Below are 21,051 nucleotides of genomic sequence, written 5' to 3'. Positions count from 1 at the left end.
ACATTGTGGCATTGCCCTTTAAGAAAAGTGTTTATAAGTTATTGTCCATTTGAGAGACAAATCTCTTTGAAAAAGGAATACTCTTTACAGTTCAAGGATTTTGCACCTTTGTAGCTTTCACATTTAATGGGAACCACATACACAAAACACAATCATAAAAGACACGAGTCATCACTGTTGTCCCAAACCTTTTATTGCAGCAACAGATCGTTTACAGAAAACTGTATCACTTCAAATCTCCACAATCCATCGTTATTTCACAATAATTTACATCGTCATCATCAGCATCTACAGGACAGTATTCGATCTGCAGACAACACTGAGGCAAAGAGATGGCCAGTCTTTAACCAACAGCTTTATTTCCCCTGCACAGTAATTATACGGTTTCCAGCAACTGACACCCCCAGTGTCTGGGAGCAAAGCTGTCCATGTGAGCACAAGCCTTTCCAGCGTGACCACGACTTCTGATCAATGATCGGTAATGAAAAAGATGCAAATCTGTTTCACCGGGTTGCTCTGCAGTTTTATTTTATTGCCCTTCCCTATTGTTTTGCTGGAGAATAAAAAGTTGTCCTGAAGTAGCACAGTCCCTTAAAACATGGCTGTCACAAACCGCTTATGGCTTTGTAAAAACCTTTTAAAGCATTTTCAGAAAATTAATTTTTTTTTTTATTATTATTATTTCTCCAAGTCCTTTTTAAAAATGTTCTAAAAATCTAGAAGCTCTCTCTTGGTAAAGACTGTAATCTTCAATGGTAAAAAGGTTTTAGAGTTCACATTGATTTACAAAATGTGAGGGAGTAGAAAAGACCAGCTAGTGGACAAGACATCCTACAAAAACGACTACTGCACACCATAAAAACAATATGCCAGGACTAGAAACACAAAGTGGGACTAGGACACCAAAAGATAGAATAAAAAAAAAAAAAAGGTATGTTTTACTTGGTCTCTTTCTTCTTCCACTAAGAGTAGTGTTGTAATTCATCTTAAATCATCAGATCTACATATTGTTTATTGTCAGTATCACAACAGAAATGAGTTCTCCACAGTGCTGCACCCATTGTCCTAAAACTACTGTAGGACATTTTCACGCCTTGTTTAGTTTGGTTGAATCGAACCCTGGAGCGTTTACCCCCCTCGGTGTGGTTGGTTTGGGCAGGTGTGAACCGGTCTTGGTTCGGTTACAAACACTGCTTTGTGATCTGCGATGCGGCAGAGCGTGCAAACTGTAAAAGCTTGCAATGTTTCTCTCGGAGAAATAGACTCGCCAAGCCTGGCTCCGCCCACCTACGTACTTCCGCTCAATTTTCATTTTCCTTCAGCACGTCGCCTGGGTTTGCGGTATATTCGCAGGTTTTCTCCGGCCAAATCTTTACCGGTCCAATCAGCGAACGGAGGGAGTGGCTGAGAACGATGACGTGCGCGAGTTTTGAGTTGTACTTCTGTAATGGCGGCGGAGAAAGATGCGAGCAAAGCTGTTCGGTCCGTTGTGGCAACGCTGCCGAATATCCAGAAGTTAAAGTCCGAGCAAGAACAATCTTTGCTGAGTTGTGTTGGTGGCCATGATGTTGTGGCCCTCCTCCCCACGGGGTTCGGGAAAAGTTTGATTTTCCAGCTCGCTCCGTTAGTGGTGAAGGAGTCGGCTAAGGCGAACGCTAGCGATGCTAAGCCGACGTCACGACCAAACGTTAGCGATTGGTTACGGCAGATCCAGAGTGGCTCTGGGCAGATCCAATAGTTTTAAACTTCAACAGAGTACCCACCTTCAAGGAAGTTAACACTTGTCAATGGAGAGTGGCCAGACTCTCTGTACAGATGAAATGTACGAGTCTGGTAGGACCAGGCTAAAGCTCGCCGTCACGTCACTCGCATCTCAGTGGTCAAACTAAACGGCGCTAAAGTTGGAGACAGACGCCGGCAGAGCTGAACGAAGTCTCAGCGACCAGAGCAGGCGTCGTGAAGTCGCTAGCGAAAGAGCGTATTTTAATGAATACATGGAGATGCGGGAACTATGGCCCTAGTTCAGAACACAGGACCTTCTTCCTGTATTTACTTTCTTGCTCCCGCCCCCAGACAAATCTGACACGTAGGTTTTTCTGTGTGAAATGAAACCGAACCAAAAAGGGAAACGCTCCAAGTTTACAAACTCATCAACTGATTCGGACCAGAGCTAAACAAACTAGAGGTGTGAGAACGCCCTTAGTGTCACAGTTCTATCTCTTGTAATACAACAGGGACACCAAAAGATGTTCACCTGCAGGTTCAAAACTAAATACATAACGCTCTCAATAGGCCTTCTTAATCATTAAACTTTAGTTATGTGATGGAATGGTTTGTAAGATGATGTTACCATGGATCAATAATAAAAAAAAAAATTAAAAAAAAAAAAACACACACCAAGACAGATTCTGATTTCACAAAGGAAAAGGGAACAGTGACTAAAGAAATGTGTCACTAAGTCTCCCTTTTGGAATCAAACACATGCCACTGATGATAGAAACCAAAAATCTTGTTCATTAAACTGGTTGGCAGTCAGCTAGTTATGGCCGACATCCACAGGAACATGATGCCTGATCTGTGAGCCACAGATAACTCCTCTTTTACACCGACGCTACCACTAAAGAACGTGGAATCAGCCTGACAGCCAGATCCATTTGGAGAAAAAAAAAAAAATCTTTACACCACAGTGTGACAGCTTTGCACCGTCCATGATGTCCTCATTTACATCACAGTTTAAAACTTAAGAGCTGAAGTTTAAAGTTATAACTTCATATCAGACTTTAAGATCGTCTGGTCAGATGATCTAGGGAATCATATCTGAAAATGGAACACAAACTAAACAAAAAAACCGCTAGGCATCTACAGAACACAAACACACGGAGGTAAAGTTAGCTAGAGAACAAACGAGAAGAAAGAAAAAAGTTAAACAAACTCCTTGAAACCACATCACGACTTCTACTGCTCACAGAAAGTATTGGTGAGTAAAAGACTTGTCAACACACAAGAACGCGCTCATCACTGGATACATCGAAGGAATACATCCACACACGCACGCACACACGCACACACACACACACACACCCGTGCTTTCTCTGAATTCACATGCTAGCATACGGCTCATCCTGGAGTTGACACATATACTGAGTGGTAAATTAACTGGCTGGGTGAGGAAGGGGGGGGGGGGAGGTAGGTTACGGACATCACGACAGCTTTGCATAGAATCTACAACACTGAGCAGAACTAACAAGCTGAATGGAGATGGGCTTCTAAATTCTGAACTTAAGAGGGGCAGAAAATATCATTTTGTTTGGATTTAAATGACTTAATTTAAAATAATATATTGTGATACCTCCGTCAAGCTGATTTTTTGTTTTGTTTTGTTTTTTAAATCAGGAGGGAAAGGCCCAGAGTGGAGAAAGTCTGCAGTCTGAGTCTTCGAACGCAGACCGATTTCAAACTGTCCGACGACGGCCCGGCTATCAACTTTGGTCTCAGTTTACTTAACAGAATTCAGCTCCAGGAAGCCAAACTATCACAGAGACTTCAAAATAAAAGTTCCAGAGCAGTTTAACGTTACAGACTCCGGTAGACTGGCTGTAAGGAGAACAAACAGCTTTCACATGGCCAGTCCCACAGAACTCAATCACCCTGAACAAAAATGGAAATGGGTGCTTTAAGAACGGTGATTGAAAGAAAAACGAGAAGGGTAAAAACAGGGAGTACCATATTAGTAAACAAGTTAGCCATTATCTCACGTTTACACCAAAAGAAAAAAATTTGAAAAAGGAAGGTGGGAAAACAGGGGGAGGGGGGGGGGGGGCAGATGGGGAGAGAGTGTTGTCATAACGACTCAATTGTTTCTCTGGAGGTGGAGGGGTGCATCATCGCTCTGAGCACGCTCAGATGGTGCTGATGCAAGGTCAGTGGGTCCCTGCTCCGTCACCACGACGATGGCGGCAGCCTTTACGTTTCTATGGAAAGCACAAACGGGATGTTGAGTCTACACGCATTCATGTGATTCATGGATGGATTATATTATGTGGATACCGGAGCCCAAAATGGTGAGTATTCAGTTCAGAGTTCCTCGCCTGGAGCACACGTCAAAAAGGTTTCTCACTGCTGGGATCAGGCAACATAGCTCTTCATCTTCATTTAAATCTCTCCTCAAAATACATTTTAGAATTGCATTTTCTTTGTTTTTATTTTGTGCTTCTACTGCATTTGTTCTTTTTAACTTAATTTGGTAAATTGCTCCTTATTTAATATTATTTGTATTTTATACTTTGATAATTCTATGTCTTTTGTGATGCACTGTGTAACTGGCTTTAAAAAAGGTGCACTATGAGTTCCTGCATGGTTTCAGCGCAATTTCATTTTTTTCTCAAATCGTAGACATCTCTCCTTGATCCGCTAGCTGCCTGTCTCCTGAATACACCGTGAAAAAGCCCGGTCTCGAGAGATAACACAGGGGTCGTAAACGTCAAACAAACACTAGAGGCACAGGCTGCGCACCAAAATATAACACACACGTTCCAGCCAATCACCGACAAGATGGTTGGGGAGGGGGTGGGGGTTAGTGACAGTCTGTTATGGTGTTTTTCCATTACATGGTACCTGCTCGACTCGCCTCTACTCGCTTTTTTTGGTTTTCCGTTATGATAATCTGCCAACAGGTACTTTTTTTCGTACCGCCTCCGTCGAGGTTCCAAGCGAGCTGAGGTGATACCAAAAGGTGACGTGAAAGCGACAGGGGGGGGGGAGGTGTCCTGAACAAACCCGACATTTTTAAATAGTTTACATTTTGCTGCTTCCAGCTTCATTTGAAACAAAATGTGTCTTCTGGCTGTGGCAACAACAACAACAACAACAACAACAACACACCTTCGATGGTCTCTCTGTGTGTGTGTGTGTGTGTGTGTGTGTGTGTGTGTGTGTGTGTCGCGTTAGGTCACGGCAGTTTACTGCGGCGCTGCTATGACGACCAGCCACGCTCGCCTCACGCATGAGGCGGTACTAAATCTGCAATGGAAAAAGGAGGACGGGGCACCGCGGCCGAGTCGAGCAGGTACTAGCAGTGGAAAAACGCATTTAGTCATGACAGTTACGGAAACATGGGGGTCAGGGCGAGCTTGCTCTGTTTGGTTTTGAATTTACTTGGAACGTCAACAGAAGTAACGTCATGCAGGAACACATAGTGCACCTTTAAAAATGCTATATAAATACAGATATTATTATTATTATTACATATCTTATTCACAAGTCTAATAAAACTAATTTTAGGGATTAAAAAAAAAAAAAAAGGTTTCTCAGCTTCTGGGTTTACTTCTGTGATATGCGGCCTGCTGATTATGCGCAGCAGTGTTCCTCCCGCTGGCCCACTGATCATCAAATACCGTTAATCGTCAATTTTCAAGCAAATATACCAAAAACATTCTCTTGTTTTAGCTTCCCAAAATTTGAGGATTTGCTGGCTTTTCTCGGTTTAGAACATTTTAAAATGAATATTTTTAGGTTGGTCAATTAATAAAGGATGAACAGTTAATTGAGAAAATTATCAGCAGATGAAGTGATGATGAAAAGGATTGTTCGACAGCTTAGTGTTGACCGGAGGCCAAAATGGGAGAAAGACGTTTAGACGTATTCTCAGGTCATATTTCTTATAGGTCATCATTATGAGCATGACGTTAAATGGAAACCATGTTTACCTGTGGGCTCATCCTGAATCTGTTCCTCTGCTGCTGCAAAGAGAAACACAAACACACACAAGTAAAACCACAAGATCTTAAAAATACTGTAATGCTATCCCCTCAAAAAGCTTTGCCCCCTTTACATTGCATCTATCCCGTGTGTGTGTGTGTGTGTGTGTGTGTGTGTGTCTCTACCTTCTTCTGCTGCATCCTCTGCTTCGTGTGCTACTTCTTCCGTCTCTGTTACTGTGGATTAAAAACACATGATGAACCAACCATGAACCAACTGTATGCTCCCAAAAACAGAATCAGTTAAAACATTCGTTCAGCACAGGTACAACACTGACAAAAAATAAGTCAGCCTTGGATCATCAGCTCCACTACTTCACAAATTGACTTGACTTTCAATTTAAATGAAAAAAAAAAATAATTAAATGGCAGAAGGGCATTGCGCAACAGTTTAAGTTTCTCCTAAGTTTTTTTAGAAGCGCAGTTTAACGAGTTGTACCTGAAGAAAGGTATCTGCTATCTTGAAAGCGCCAAATACAACTGGATTACCTCGTCTTTTTACTTTTATGCTTTCCTCTTTACCTGGTACCGTTTGCTCCTCCACTACGACTTCTTCTGGAGTTGCCTCTGTCTCTACAGCCTCCTCCACTGCCTCTTCTGAGGGAGCTGCCTCCTCCTCTTCAGCAGCCTCCTCCTCTGCCTCTTGTGAGGGAGCTGCTTCCTCCGCAGCTTCTTCTGAAGGTGCTGCCTCCTCTTCTACAGCCTCCTCCACTGCCTCTTCTGAGGGAGCTGCCTCCTCTTCTACAGCCTCCTCCACTGCCTCTTCTGAGGGAGCTGCCTCCTCTTCTACAGCCTCCTCCTCTGCCTCTTCTGAGGGAGCTGCCTCCTCTTCTACAGCCTCCTCCACTGCCTCTTCTGAGGGAGCTGCCTCCTCTTCTACAGCCTCCTCCACTGCCTCTTCTGAGGGAGCTGCCTCCTCTTCTACAGCCTCCTCCACTGCCTCTTCTGAGGGAGCTGCCTCCTCTTCTACAGCCTCCTCCACTGCCTCTTCTGAAAGATATGCTTCGTCTTCTTGTGCTAACTCCTCAGCAGCTTCTTCTGAAGGTGCTGCCTCCTCCTCTTCCGCATCCTCCTCCACAGATTCTTCTGTTGGAGCTGCCTCCTCTTCAGCAGGTTCCTCTGAAGGTGCTGCCTCCTCTTCTTGCGCTACCTCTTCGACACTTTCTTCTGAAGGTGCTGCCTCCTCTTCAGCGGGCTCCTCAACAGCTTCTTCTGTAGGAGCAGCTTCCTCTTCCTCTACAGTATAAGCATCTGATCCCACCTCTTCAGCAGCAGCCTCCTCGGTCTCCTCCACTGCAGCAGGCTCTTCCACGGCCTCGTCGGCAGCCTCCTCGTCTTCCTCCAATGCATCCTCCACCTCTGCTAAAATGTCCTCCGCAGTCTCCTCGTCTTCCTCCACTGCAACCTCCACCTCCGCTACAAATTCCTCCGTGGCCTCCTCGGCCTCCTCCTCCATAGCCTGCTCTGTTGCCGTTTCCTCTTCAGCTGCTGCCTCCTCTTCAGACTGGTCTGCCATCATCTCTGCAACCTCCTCAACTGGAACAGCCTGAATCAAGCAACATCGTCAAAAGGTTAGAAAAAGATACAGCTATTCACATTTTTACTAGCTATTAAAAAAAAAACAAAAAAAAAACATATGGATAAGTGTTTTCCTGAAGTTACGTGGTCAGAAAGTCGCCCACGTACACATAACACTTCATTAATTATGAAGGTCTAACTGTCAGAAAAGTTTGAAATGAATAAATATACCAGCAGTAGTCGCGAGACAGTGTGCACGTTTATTTTTCATTTCTAACTATGTGGTCAAGTAGCATGGAAATCCTCAGAAACAAAAAACAGCAGTTATAAAAATAAAAAAATAAAATAAAATAAAATAAAAAAACTCACTCATTACCAGCAGGGGGTGCAAGTTTGACATTTTAGCAGCTATTATTTGAGTGTAGGAAGCAGTGTTGACATCTGCAAGTCTACATTACTGCTGCTGTACTTTCTTTTCTTATGGGTGGCACAGGTAGGCATTATAACTGGAGAACAGTTCAAAAAGGGGCTTCACACTCAAAACAAATGGAGGAACTTAAGCAGCTTGTATGGAAAAACCTGTAGACTGACTAGGAAATTGGAAAGGAAAGACTGTTTTCTAGTATTTGTTATACTTAAGTGCATACGCTCATGAATCTGAGGTTGTGCAAATCTTTTTTTGTATCCTGCAGGAAGATACGAGACCTTTCTACCACCTCCATCTCAGCACCCACGAAGATGGAGAGAATTCAGTTTGAAACCGGTGGCTTGGCATGGCTTCTTTTAATAACACAAACCAAATACCTCCTCCACAGGGGCATCCTCTTCCACAGCAGGAAGCTCCTCCTCCAGCACCTCTGGATCCTCCTCAATCACCTAAAAACGTATCCACCGCCCAAATGTCATCAACAGGTTCAAACTTGTATTTGTGCAAGTAATTAAAGTATACAGTTAACATACTACATAAGAGTGTAACAGTTATGATTCCCTGAAGGAATACTTGTTTCACTATTTAATTAACTATTAAGCTTCTTGAGTACATTTGATTTAACAAGATCAAATTCCAGCAGAGATGTTTTTATGAAAAGGATCGAGATTGAAGGAGCATTCAAAAATGGCTGTCTGCAATTGGACCCAGTTTCACTGATGGTTTTATAATAATCAACCTGGCCTGTACCAACCTCAGGAGTCTCCACAGGCTCTGGTTCAGGCTCTGGTTCAGGCTCTGGTTCAGGCTCTGGTTCAGGCTCTGGTTCAGGCTCTGGTTCAGGCTCTGGTTCGGGCTCAGGCTCAGCTGCTACCTCAGGTTCAGGCTCTAGAGGGAGGAGCAGACAGTTGTACAGATTCTCTCTCTCTCTCAAACACACACACACACACACACCACAGCTTGGCAATGTCACAGTATATTGTGCAGGGTCCATCCTGCAGGAGGCAGTTCACGCCAAGCCTTGTACTGCAGAAGTCCTGTTGGTGTCGGTTTGTGACATCTTTAATGTGTGAGTCAAACCAGCCCAAAACTAGCATTATACTTTTAAATTGCCTACTGCCACCTACCACACCTGGACTTATGCCAACATCGAGGCACTCCAAATAAGTCAAATGTGTGGAGAAGCAAATTACAATGTTCATTCAGCCCCAAAACACTGCAAGAAGTGTCTGACACTTTAAATATCCAGTGCTGCTGGACAACGCAGGTTTTCGTATTGAACAATAAGGGGGTCTTAAATGCACAGGGAATATCCTAGCTGTACTGTAGTGAAACAAGACATTTCTCTGCTTTTATTAACAGTCTGCCTGCATTGATGGACATTTTTCCAGCACTCACATAAAGACATGCACACACAGACACTCATGTACCTGGTGCAGGTGCAGAAGTGTCCTCTGCTACAGCAGCTTCAATCACATCTTCCACAGGCTCAGGCTCAGGCTCAATAACAGCTGAGGAGAGGGGGGTGGGGGTGGGGGGGGTAATGTTATATGAATATTTGCAAGAATGAATGGGCAGTGACTTTTCTTGGGAATGCAACAAGTTTCCATTTTAAAATTCAAAAAGCACTTTCTTCTGGCCAAGCAGATTATTAAAATAAGCAGTTCAACTTTGAGGACTCCTCCGTATGCTACATAGTCCAAGGGTCTTCAAGGTTTTTAGGCCAAGGACCCCTTAGTTGAAAGAGAGACGGAGCTGGGTCCCCATACTACATATATTGTAAAAAAACTGAGCTGCATATTAAACTGGGTGAGTGGATATTTATACATCATGCGTTATTGTTAAACATGGTACACGTGGAAGCCACTGTGTTTCATATAATGTACATTTTCAGACATTTAAATTAGGGTCGCGGACCCCCTGTCCACTGCCAAACATGACCCACTAGCATAATCTTTCCATAAATAATGTGAACAATATCCTACATTCATTCATTGCAGCTACATCACACAGGAGCAGAATAAGCTGTGGCTTCAGCTTTGTGCGATTTCATTTTACGTTTTAATCTGGTTTACATTTTTCTAATTAAAACAAACATATTGTCAACTTGTCCAACCTTAGCCAAAATGACCTATGACTTGTCCGACATGTAGAACTGAAAACACGTAAAATGTATAATACACGGGTGGTACCTTCTGGTGTAGGTTCAGCATCAGGAGTCTCCACTGGGGCAGCGGCTTCTTCTTTACGGGAAGTGACGACAACGGCCTTCTCTTTCAGTCCTACATGAGATGAATGCACATGTTGCTTGCAGGAAACATATGTATGTGTACATTATAGACAAAGGATAGGTTTGTGTGTGTACCGGGTCCTTGATGATATTAAAATGATTTCATATCATATTTAATGACTGGGGTTTTAAATATGCCAGATTTGTGGATGTCATACACACGTACTGTATGAAGATCCAATACATAAAAAAAATTTAGCTGGTATTGCTGACAGTGGGGCTGTAGGTTATGTATTGTACATGAACAGGACCTTGTAAGTAAAAATGTCTGCAGCAAAAAAGGTTATAAAACATTGGTAATATTCACATGAATGAGCATTTCCTATCAAACATCTCAAAAAAGGCATGGGGTTTCTTTTGCTGACTGACTGAAATGTTATCTCATGAATAAAATAGTCATTTTATCATTCTATGATTTGTCTTAAGCTGACAAATGTGTTGCATTTCCACAAAAAAATAAAAAAAAAGAGTATGTCTTAACTGGGTGTTCATCTGAGGTCATAAAGATTTAGAGTTTCTTCCCAACATGCATTCTGGTGGAACCACAGAAGATTGGCTTTCACTTAAGAAAAGAGGCACTTAAAGGGACCCAGAAACTTTATTGACAAAAGAAATCAACACATGATAGTGGAACACAAATCTCTCTTAATTTAGAAAAAAAGAAAAGTTACATGATCAGAAATTTCTAGCAGTGGAGAAATTGGTGGAATAGATACACCGTTTTCTATGATCACAAACACTACATCACACATGAAATCAACACGTTTAGAGAATCTTTCAGTGCTTGTTCCGACCCCTGTGATTTTAATCCTATTCTCTTCCATTACTCCCATCTTCCCCATTCATGCCATTCTTTCCTGACCCTTTAACTAAAAGTACAGATTGCGAAGAAAAAAAATTCAGCTTGTACCAACATCAATAACAGCGATTCCCAACTGGCCGTTCACAATCCAAAGTGTAGCAAATTGTCAGCAGAGCACTCAGTGCTTGGTGGTGTCTGCTCACTACGCAACCTTGGCTTTTAATTGGCTGCCAATGGAAAACAGGCAACCATTATTGTAGAGCCCTGAGCTAGCTGGTTAGCTTCAGACCAGGATCAAAAGTAATTACGAGACAAAATGTACTAAAACTTAACAAGCCTGTCTAGCTAGAAAATTAATTACTTTTTTGTTTAACCTTTTCAGCAAAGCAACTGTTCTGTGCTAGAATACCTTTTAATTGTGTTGGGTTAAAAGCCCCAACTGCATCTTAATACTTTGAAGTATAGTGCCATTTCGATACCAATGTTTTGGTACAGATACCAAAAACAACATTTTCAACAAATTTCTTTTTCCCTTCATTTGACAAGATGCCAAACTTCTATTCGGTTCTGTTGAATGATGTCTAAACATAAGCTAAAACAGCCTAAACTTGGCAAAAGTGTGATCAAAATCAGGAATTGGAAAAATTGTAATAGAATAACAACAAGATTAAGAATCTGACTCGACATTTGATTGCATCCCCGCCGTTAGGGTCCAAAATTAACAGTCACCCAGTCGCCAAATGCGAGTAAATTTACTCTTTGGCGAGTTAATTATGAGACAACCCGCCACTCTGGCCAGTAGAAAAAAATTTGTCGTGCGTAGAATGCGACTGCATCATCGACTTGTCATCAAACAGCGCAATCTTTTTGTTACAGTACACGAGGTAGGCAGACTTGTTGCTTCCATACGGCCAGTTGAAACAAAACCTGCTTGCTGTGTGGAGATTTATTGCGTGAGTGATTCCCTGAATGCTGTGAAACTCAGGCCAAAGAGTATTACTCTGAACTTATTACTGTTATTATACCATAATGTTTATATTCTCAAACTTCTAAATGATCTTTCTTGCACATAAGATGAATACCACTGAGTGCACCAATTCAAATGTGTTACACTTTAGTGTTAAAACAATTAAATTAATATTTCTGCATACAGTTTGTTTAACTAGAGTAATTACTGCACACTTCTATAATACTGATTAAGAGAATCGCATACGAGACCAATAGTAATAATGGCAATGCAATAGTTAAAAGCATAGCTGATATCAATTTTAATCATTTCATCTACCAGCCACCTTGGCCCTTGATTTGAAAAAGTTAATTTTGAATGTTGAAATGGCCAACACTGGCTGGATCAAAACATTCCTCGAAAAACATCTTACTTCATTTCCTGCCTCTGTCAGATTTCTCAGCTTTGTTTCGCTTTTTTCCTTTGGCAGACTCTTTCCCTCTCCCCTTGTCTTCCTCCTGTGCCTTCTTACCCATTCCCTCCACCTTTTTCTCTGACTTCTCCTCTTTCTCCATTCCTTTCTTAGATTTCATCTCCCCTTCTTTCTCCTCCTTGCTCTCCTCTTTCTCTTCCTTTTTCTCATCCAGTTGTTTTGCTTTTTCCTTCCTTAGTTTTTCCAGAGCCTTTTCCATCTCTTCTTTTTCTATCTTCTCCTCTTCCTCTTGCAGCCTGGTGGCCACTCTTTCCTTCACTCTGGCCGTTATTTCCTTCCTCCCTAGCTCCAGCTCCTTGTCCTCCTCCTCTTTGGCCAGGAGCTGTCTGACCTCAGCCAGAGCCAGCTTGGCCAGCTTCTTGGCCTCCACACGTTCGTGGATGATGGCCAGCTGCTGCTTTAGAGCCTCCCGGAGCTTCAAGCCCACATCTCTGGTTGGAGAGGTTTCTGGGATGGATGAGCAACAACACGGTTTGTGTTTCACCACTCGTTATAGGACGAAGACCATGCTCAAATTCACTCTGTTATTGGACATCACCACACATCAGGCGGGCGTGTGCATGTCTGAGGATAAATTGGAACCACAGACCAGTTCCATGCCATTTTTAGTCACTTTAAATCACTGCAAATCAACCCTTTTAAAACTCTGTCTTAAACTCTTCTGTGCTGGGCAGAGCACCAGCAGCTCTCCTCCTGATGCATCTGCAATCGCCAACAAGCACAGTAAGACAGGCTCTGATCCATCTCGACTACCAGAGAGGAAATACTCCTGGCTCTACAAGCCCGATATTGTTAAGTAAGGTTAGGTGCAAAATAAACATTATCACTGGGAAATAAAATGTCTTTTAACAGTTTGCTCAGCTCCAAATATTCTGTAATATTTGGAATAATTGGGTTAGCACCCCCCTCAAAGCAGTCAATCTAGAAGAAACACTGAAACAAGTCATTCATAAAATAAACCTAGCGGAGATCCGACACTCAGTTGGATCTAAGATCACAGCGAGCTGTGAGTAGTTGAAACTTCATCCATTAGTCTAGCTCACACTGTAACACAGCACAGCTTCATGCAAGAGCCTGCATAACAATACCTTTCTTAGCTCCTCTCCTGGCTGCATCTCCAGGTTTTTCATCTGATGTCGCACACAAACAAGACAAGAGTTACAACACTGGGCTCTTTCACAGTTATACCTTTGTTGTTGTTACACACCATAAAGTGATCAGGCCATTAACACAACGGTTTATCATTCCAACTGTCTATTAGATTATCAGTACTTCATGCACAAGCCATGTACACAGCTCCATACTATCAAGTCCGCTAAAAATGCTGCATGAAGCTAATCTCAGCATCTAGCAAGCTGAAGCAAACCACATTAACTTTTTGCAGGAGAAGGGCACGGTTGCTAAAAAATGAAACTTGACTAGGAACGTGGCTATATTTCAATGAGGGCTAAGCTGTGCAACACAAATAGCATTATCCCTGACACGATTTAGCCAGAGTAAATATAAATAGTCCAAAAGATGTCTTCACTGTAAACTAGCACCATATATAGGAAATGCTGTTGGAGACCTTTCATCCTCAAAAACTATTTGTACTACTATTGCAATGGCTGAGGAAAGACCTATGGAATTTTACAATTACACCATAGCAGAAAATTGAAATAACCATAAAAAAAAAAAAAGGTGAATATGGCCACTAACAGCTCAGTAGTAAATAGTATTCATATGTGAGCTGCTTCTTAACCTGACTGTGTCCAAGAACTGGGTGGGAGGATAATTGTCTGAATCCATAGAGTGGCTGGAAACTGAGGCAGGAGGAGTCAATGTTCTTTTCTGTCCCAGTAACCCAGTATCGTATTAGGCAGTGAGCTCAGCATCATTTTCCAATCTGCTTAGCTAATCTTAATATGAACACAAACATATAGGATGACAAAAGGAAAAATAACCATACAATGAGCTTATAGAAAAGAAATATCCATCCAATACCCCATGAAGCCAAGGCAAGAAATACGGTATGATTCACTGTTAGTTCTTATGAAATCTTATATGCATCAGCTCAGTAACAAGCAACTAAAAAAATAGCCTTAAAATCAAAGTGGTTGGAAAGGTTTTACACTGGCCCAACCCTAGCTTCAATACCACCATGTACACTTATTCTTCTAAGAAGCCAAAGCTGGAGTCACTCCACCCCAGAACAGGAAGAGCCTGTTCCAAAAAACCCGGTCCATCCACGCATTCATAACAGCCATTAAGTTCAGTGCAAACCTGTCGACACAGAAACACACACACCCTCTGTCACATGCACTAGACAATACACCTGCCGTTGGCATCGGCCATCTAAATCTGTAGCAACGATGAGTAGATACAAGCGTAATGAATCAAACATGTCTTTTCTCTGCATCACCTGACTCAGCCAACTCTTAACACATCACACCTTCCTACTGCAGTGCACTCCTCTCTCAACTTTGACCCAAACAAACTGGCAAAAATTTGGACATGAATGGATTCTACCTGTGCAGTCCCAAACCTGAACATCAGATTTAAAAAAAAGTTGGCTTCATGGCTGACGATTATGTAGGTGTGAGACCATTTTAAAAGCATACATTTTGACTTATCATTAATGTTATATTTACCTTTGCCTTCCCTAATATGACAATGTAATGGAACTGAGCAATGGTAAATTTTAACACCAGTGCTTTTCCTTCTATGGCATATCAAAATGTGTGAAGTAAAAAGATCTATACAGTTAAATACACTGCCAACAAACAATCTGAAGCTTGATTCATTTAGAATACACAAGAACCTGAAGCACTAGATGCATCAACTTCGCTCAATATACTGATGGATTCAAAAAGGCAATCCTCAAACCTTCAGTGCCATTTATAAAAGTTCAAGACCCCATTTTCACCTGGTATTAACGTGCAATCTGTTACATTATCGGGATATTGACATCTAATCATGGGGCTTTGCTTTTTCACCTAGCATATAAAGTGTTCCCTATATCTTGAGTTTGCCTGCATTGTTATTTGATCTCAAAATGCAAATTAGGCAGGTGGACTTGTCAAACATGGCGCTGTGGTTTGTTGCCAAGGTCTGCAAGGTGAGGCCCACATCACAGATTAAGACAGCTGAAGGCATTTGTAGGCTAGATGTGACTGAATGGAAATTATGTTAAAATATATATATATATATTTTTTTTTTTTTAAAGTGTTTCTTGCTGAAAGACTCTCCTCGTTTGACTTTAATTGTATCCATAATAAAAGTTAATGGGGGAAAATAACAGATCATGAAACAAAAATCTTTCTAAAACACATTTGTTTGAGGTCCTTTTGTTATTCACACCTACAATTAACATTTTTTATCTAGATGGTGATCAGAAAACAAATTATAAAACTTGGGAGTGATAAACTTGAGTTAAATCTGTAATCCGCCTTCACCCCAGTGCAGTGATGTTATGCATCAGATCAGTCCGATCAGCTGCAGCATCCAATCAATAACTGATATCCAAAAAGGGGGCTTGTATACCAGTAAGACTTCCGTGAGGGCTCCTCTTGTGCATCCTCGCTCAAAGATCCCTCGTCGATCCTTGATCCTCTCTCCTCAGAGAGAAAGTAAGAGCTTTGAGCCTTCAAGCTGGCGGACCAGAACGACTTAGTTCAGGCAAGGATCGAGGAAATATCAAATTAGAGACTGAGATGTACCCAAAGACAAAACCAAGATCCTTAAACTTAAAGTTTAAAAAGAGTACAAATGTAGTCCCAGAGTAAATGTTGAAGATAAAGTTTTATGGCATGCAGCAATAAGAAGAAATGTCAGAGAAGAGCCAACCGAGCAGCTGTCCAAGTGCAAATCATCCTTGTATTTTGTGTTATTTTGTGTTGCAAACAGGTTTGTGCAGAACCTAATGGTAATAGATTGTAAAATAAACATTTCAGAGGACTTCTAAAAGTGTTCCTGAGTATTCTGTCCATATCCCAGCACAGAATCATCATAGAAAACTTTCACCCTCTCAAGATTCCGCTGATACAAGAATGGAGTTTGTTTGTCGAGTTTGACAATATTTTCGGATTCCAGTTGGTGAAACCTCGGGTGGGTGGGGCCTTCAACACAAGTTAAGAACGGAGATATTCATTCACCCATAGCTACTGAATGGTTTAAGTTGCCACAACCCGCAAAATTTTGCGCGACACTGTAGCTTGGGCTGTTGGATGTTAAAGCCCTTCAGTCGAAAACAAGTGCATTAGAGGATAATTGGGCTGCTGAAGTTGGCTAGAGGCTATTGGTTATGGAGGCCAACTATGACGATCTTTTGCCCCGGATTTCCATCATCATCATCTGCTCCTCTTTTTCCGAACCTTCCCTCATCCTCCTCCTCCTCGTCCTCCTCCTCCTGTGCCTCCACGAGTCCTCCTGAGGCACTGCGTTCGTCCTCCTCCAGGGGCTCCAGGGGGTTTATCAGCCCGTACAGGAAAGTGAAGAAACTGTTTAACCAATCAGAGCTGCCCTCCTCCACTTCTTCTAACCAATCCAGAATCTCGGATTCACCCTGACCATCGCCCTCACTGGTCAGGCCTACGCAAACAAGAGGGGAGGTGGGGGGTGGGGGGCATGGTTGGATGGAAGATAAAGTTTGGGAGCGCAACATGTGGAAGTGAGAAGGGAAGATGGTGGGGGGAAAAAAAAATAATAAAAAAAAGGTGGAATCAAATGGAGAGAAGCAATGTAATGAAAGAATAAAAGATGATTAAGAGCAGAGGAGGAATGAGGAGGGAAGAAACAAGAGGAGAAGGTAAGAGAAGTTTTAAGCGTATGTTAGGCAGCGAGGGAACTACTAAGGCTTTATCATAAGCAGCTGGAGTCTGGCTGTCTACACATGATCAACAAAATCACCTTGTGCCAGCTTGAGCCGTGATTTTAAAGTTCTGGTTTATAAAATCATTTAATAACTAACCAGTTTTGAGCTGAGCTCTGTGCACTGACTCTGCGCCTAAAAATCATTTCAGCTCACAATCCTTATCATGTGGAGACAGCCTTAGAATCATAGTTAAAGAGTTAAATACAGAAAAATGAGAACTGAAGCTTGATTTATTATAGTGGAGGACAAGAATTTGGGAGCAGACAGAAAGCCAGTGGGACAAAGAGTATTCTGATAATATTTTCAGAAAAAAAAGGTGTTATTGTAAACTAGTAAGTGTGTTTAAAATGTTTCAATGATAAATCATATTGCACTGCACAGTTGAATTTTTTTCAGCCATTAAAGTGTGTTTTAATACACATAGCTCCTGGGGTTCTATAAAATAAAAATAAGGTACCGAGTTAAAAAGACAAGACAGGCTCTAGAGCTGTCAATCTTCCTCTATAATACCACACAAATTTCATTCGTTCTTATTTACATTCAAATTATATTTGAATATTTAAACCCTCAAATTCAGTCCATTATTAATGAAAACTCCACTACTCAAGCATGTGGTTGTTAGACGTGTTGTACGCTAGAGGGATTTCCAATATTAGCCTAAAAGGGGCAACTACGTCGTGGTGCATTGCAGGCACACTCATTATCAACCACCAGCACAGAGCGACAAACACAAAACAGAGATCCCTGTAATATAATATTATCTAACAAATGTAGTGAAGCGGCTGTGTTTGAAAGGATAACGGAATTGCACACTCCCAACTTGAAGAGCAAAATGGTAAGCATTTTGAATATTGCAAAAAAGCATTGCGTTTCCTGTAGAATCACATTTAGTACAAGTGTGCCATCCAAAGATTCAGACAAGAACAAATAGTCTGCTTTTGATCCTCACTAGCCTCCATATAAAAACATGTTAACAAGGACAAACTGTAACTTGTGATGCTCATCCCCAGCCGTCTAATTTCAAAGCCAGAGAAAGGCATTATATATATATATATTTTTTTTTTTTCCCCCGTTATAACTGACTGTCAAACTGGATAATAAAAGAAAGTTCTGTGGAATTCATTGTTCATGTTTCACAAAGTTTAACCTGAGCCAGACTGACAACAAAAATTGAAATCATATCACATCCATACAGGGATAGTAGTATACAGTTGTTAAAACATAATAAAATATATGACACACTGGTATCGGCTCAGTACTCGTATCGGCCGATACGCAAGTTCAGGTATCGGAATCCGTATCGGGAAATGGTATCGGACCATCTCTAGTTGCAATTAAGCCATTTGCATACAGCTGTGGTCAAAACTAGAGTGACACCATTTAGTATGTTTGGGAGTTAAACAAGATGGAATAAAATAATTGAAGCTGATCCTGCATAAATCACGCAACATGCAGCAGACATCACATGGGGAATACCAGCAATGACAACTACACTTTCCTATCAAGCTCCCATCTGTTTTGAATGCTTTGAGCTTCACATAGGAGAAATGTTCCAAAAATGATACCGCGACAACATAGATGTGGGTATCATCTTAACAATATCAAAACAGAAAAAACATAGAAGAGTGGCACAGTTAAGAGAACTGTTGCTTTTTTTAATTAAGGTAAATCAAAGGCACCCATATATAGAGGTTTACTCCTCGACGCAGCGGGCCCGGGTTTGACTCAGACCTGCGGCCCTTTGCTGCATGTCATTTCCCCCTCTCTCTCCCCTTTCATTCTGCTGTCCTAGCAAAATAAAGGCTGAAGATGCCCAAAGAAATAATCTTAAAAAAGAAAAAAAAAGAAACGGTAAATCAAACCTGATGAATTTCATCCTTTAATAACTGGTCATAACACACCATCGGTTCGTTATAGCCCTACTATGAAGCACTCAAGATTGGGGGAAAGATAGATTCTAAGATGCATCGCGATTCCCTCTTGAAAGATCATGTCTCAATGCAGAAAAATCACTCGGGATTTCACATATTTCAACATTATGATTGCCTGTAACTGCAGCTGAACCAATTGGATGGTGGCCGGCTGTGGCTTAGTTGGTAGAGCGGTTGCCTACCAATCAGAAGGTCGGTGGTTCGATCCCTGGCCCCTGCAGTTCCATGTCGAAGTGTCCTTGGGCAAGACACTGAACCCCAAATTGCTCCAGATAATGCGCCATCGGAGTGTAAATGTATGTGAATGTTTATCTGATGAGCAGGTGGCACCTTGTACGGCAGCAGCGGCCACAGTGTACAAATGTGTGTGTGACTGGTGAATGGTTCCTGTACTATGTAAAAGTGCTTTGAGTGGTCGTTAAGACTAGAAAAGCGCTATATAAATACAGTCCATTTACACTGAAGCGTAACAGACGTAAATGTGCCTCACGTGTATGTTCCTTAAAGCTGAACTAATTGGATGGTGAGACTTAATGGACGTAAACATGTGCGTCGTGCTTATGTTCTAAGCTAGTTTTGGTGAGGATGGCTAGCAGCATGAGCAACCAATTTATTATTTGTCAATAAGAGCAGCTTTTTATGTTATCTAGTTATTGCTGAAGTTTGTGTTAATTTACTACAAGGATGCTGCTACAGGCACACTTTCGGCATGTCCTTATATGCAAACAGCAGCACAGCTAAATGATCAGCGTTGCCGCTACATCAAAATCTCCACAATCGCAATCCACTCACTGGCTCTACTTTAAGCAGCCAAAGTCGGGGACGAGCGAGGATAATCGATTAATGTGGGGACATTAAAATAGTTTATTTTGTATTACAAGCTAGTTAAGAAAACACAGACATTCACATAAGGTCATAAGTGTTTGGGGAGCTCAGCTTTTCTGCCATTTTCATTATTGAGATTGTGTCTATAGTAAGTCAGCTGTACAATTGTCAGTCATGCAAAATAAACCCAAATTGCCATTTAATGTAATTAACAAACACAAAACACTATCAGTGGCCTGCAGAAATGCTCAAACTCAAAACAAAAATCAGTTCTGACAGCATCATGACTGGGAAATCATGTACCTAGTCCCAAATAATGCAGTGAAGATTGTCAGATGTTTGCCAAAATAGACATATAGATTCCCTTTGTTTTCCTTTTTGCAAGACACTGATAGTAAACACTAAAATTAGTTGTAAATTAGAGATAAATCAACTTGCCTAGCAGAACTTTAGCATCCTCGACATCAAAATCACCATCGCCGTCTGTATCGTATGCCACCAGTTTACCTAGAGCAGTAACAAACACACATTTAGGCTTCTTGTGTGTTATCACAGGAACTACACGGACACATTGACAATTGTACATTTACGTGCATCATTAGCCACAGACAGACACTTAAAGACATGCACCAAGCAAGGTCTCTCATCATAGTTAGCAGTTAGCATGAGCAAAAGGATTCTTCGTAAAAACAAATTAATTTTGTGTCTCTCTGCCAAGGTTACAATCGGCTAAACGCTTGGTGAATTCCTTTAAACGTAAGGGAATATGGGATACTTTTCTAAAGTCCACTAGATGGTGGGTAATGGAAATGGCAACAGTTTTAGCTAGGATGTCTATTACCAAACAGAAAAACAATATGGCAGTGTGGGATATTTGGCCAAACTTGTTTGTTTTATAGACAATAACGAACACTTGGAGGAGCCTACAACTTGTGTTCTAGGTTTAGGTAGTATCAAAGCTGCTGGGTTTGTGTCTGCCAGCTACAGAGTAATGGCATTTTTCCATTAAATGGTACCTGCTCGACTGGCCTTCGCCTTTTTTGCTTTTCCATTATGAAAAAACCCGCCATTTTTAAATAGTTTAGCCAGCAGTGGGGTTTTTTTGCTGCCTCCAGCTTCTTTTGAAACAAAATATCTACTAGTACTAGCAGTGGGTAAGCGCCATAACATAACCACAGAGAACGGGATGGCCATGAGGTTAGACAGAAGCC

General features: G+C 41.6%; 1 protein-coding gene across 28 annotated transcripts in view; it reads right to left on the bottom strand.

The window, feature by feature from the left end:
* The window catches only part of asph (aspartate beta-hydroxylase), a 57,437-nt gene that overhangs the window by 22,481 nt on the left and 13,905 nt on the right, over nt 1-21,051 (bottom strand). For 4 of the 28 annotated variants that reach the window (XM_036005571.1, XM_036005580.1, XM_036005573.1 and 1 more), the window contains 9 exons: nt 20,279-20,347; nt 9,894-9,983; nt 9,132-9,212; nt 8,456-8,589; nt 8,079-8,150; nt 6,279-7,302; nt 5,883-5,933; nt 5,706-5,738; nt 2,096-3,971 (listed from right to left, as the gene is read on the bottom strand). In XM_036005571.1, the coding sequence (XP_035861464.1) occupies nt 3,964-3,971; nt 5,706-5,738; nt 5,883-5,933; nt 6,279-7,302; nt 8,079-8,150; nt 8,456-8,589; nt 9,132-9,212; nt 9,894-9,983; nt 20,279-20,347 (1,562 nt within the window). In that variant the 3' untranslated portion in view covers nt 2,096-3,963. Of the gene's footprint in view, nt 1-2,095; nt 3,972-5,705; nt 5,739-5,882; nt 5,934-6,278; nt 7,303-8,078; nt 8,151-8,455; nt 8,590-9,131; nt 9,213-9,893; nt 9,984-20,278; nt 20,348-21,051 lie in introns of those variants that run through there. The other 24 variants (XM_036005585.1, XM_036005583.1, XM_036005590.1 and 21 more) reach the window with 23 other exon arrangements.

This window comes from Sander lucioperca, chromosome 9 (assembly GCF_008315115.2).
Source record: "Sander lucioperca isolate FBNREF2018 chromosome 9, SLUC_FBN_1.2, whole genome shotgun sequence".
In the NCBI taxonomy this organism is placed as follows: domain Eukaryota; kingdom Metazoa; phylum Chordata; class Actinopteri; order Perciformes; family Percidae; genus Sander; species Sander lucioperca.
The sequence above is the reverse complement of the archived record's forward strand: the minus strand, read 5'-3'. Positions and strand labels throughout refer to the sequence as shown.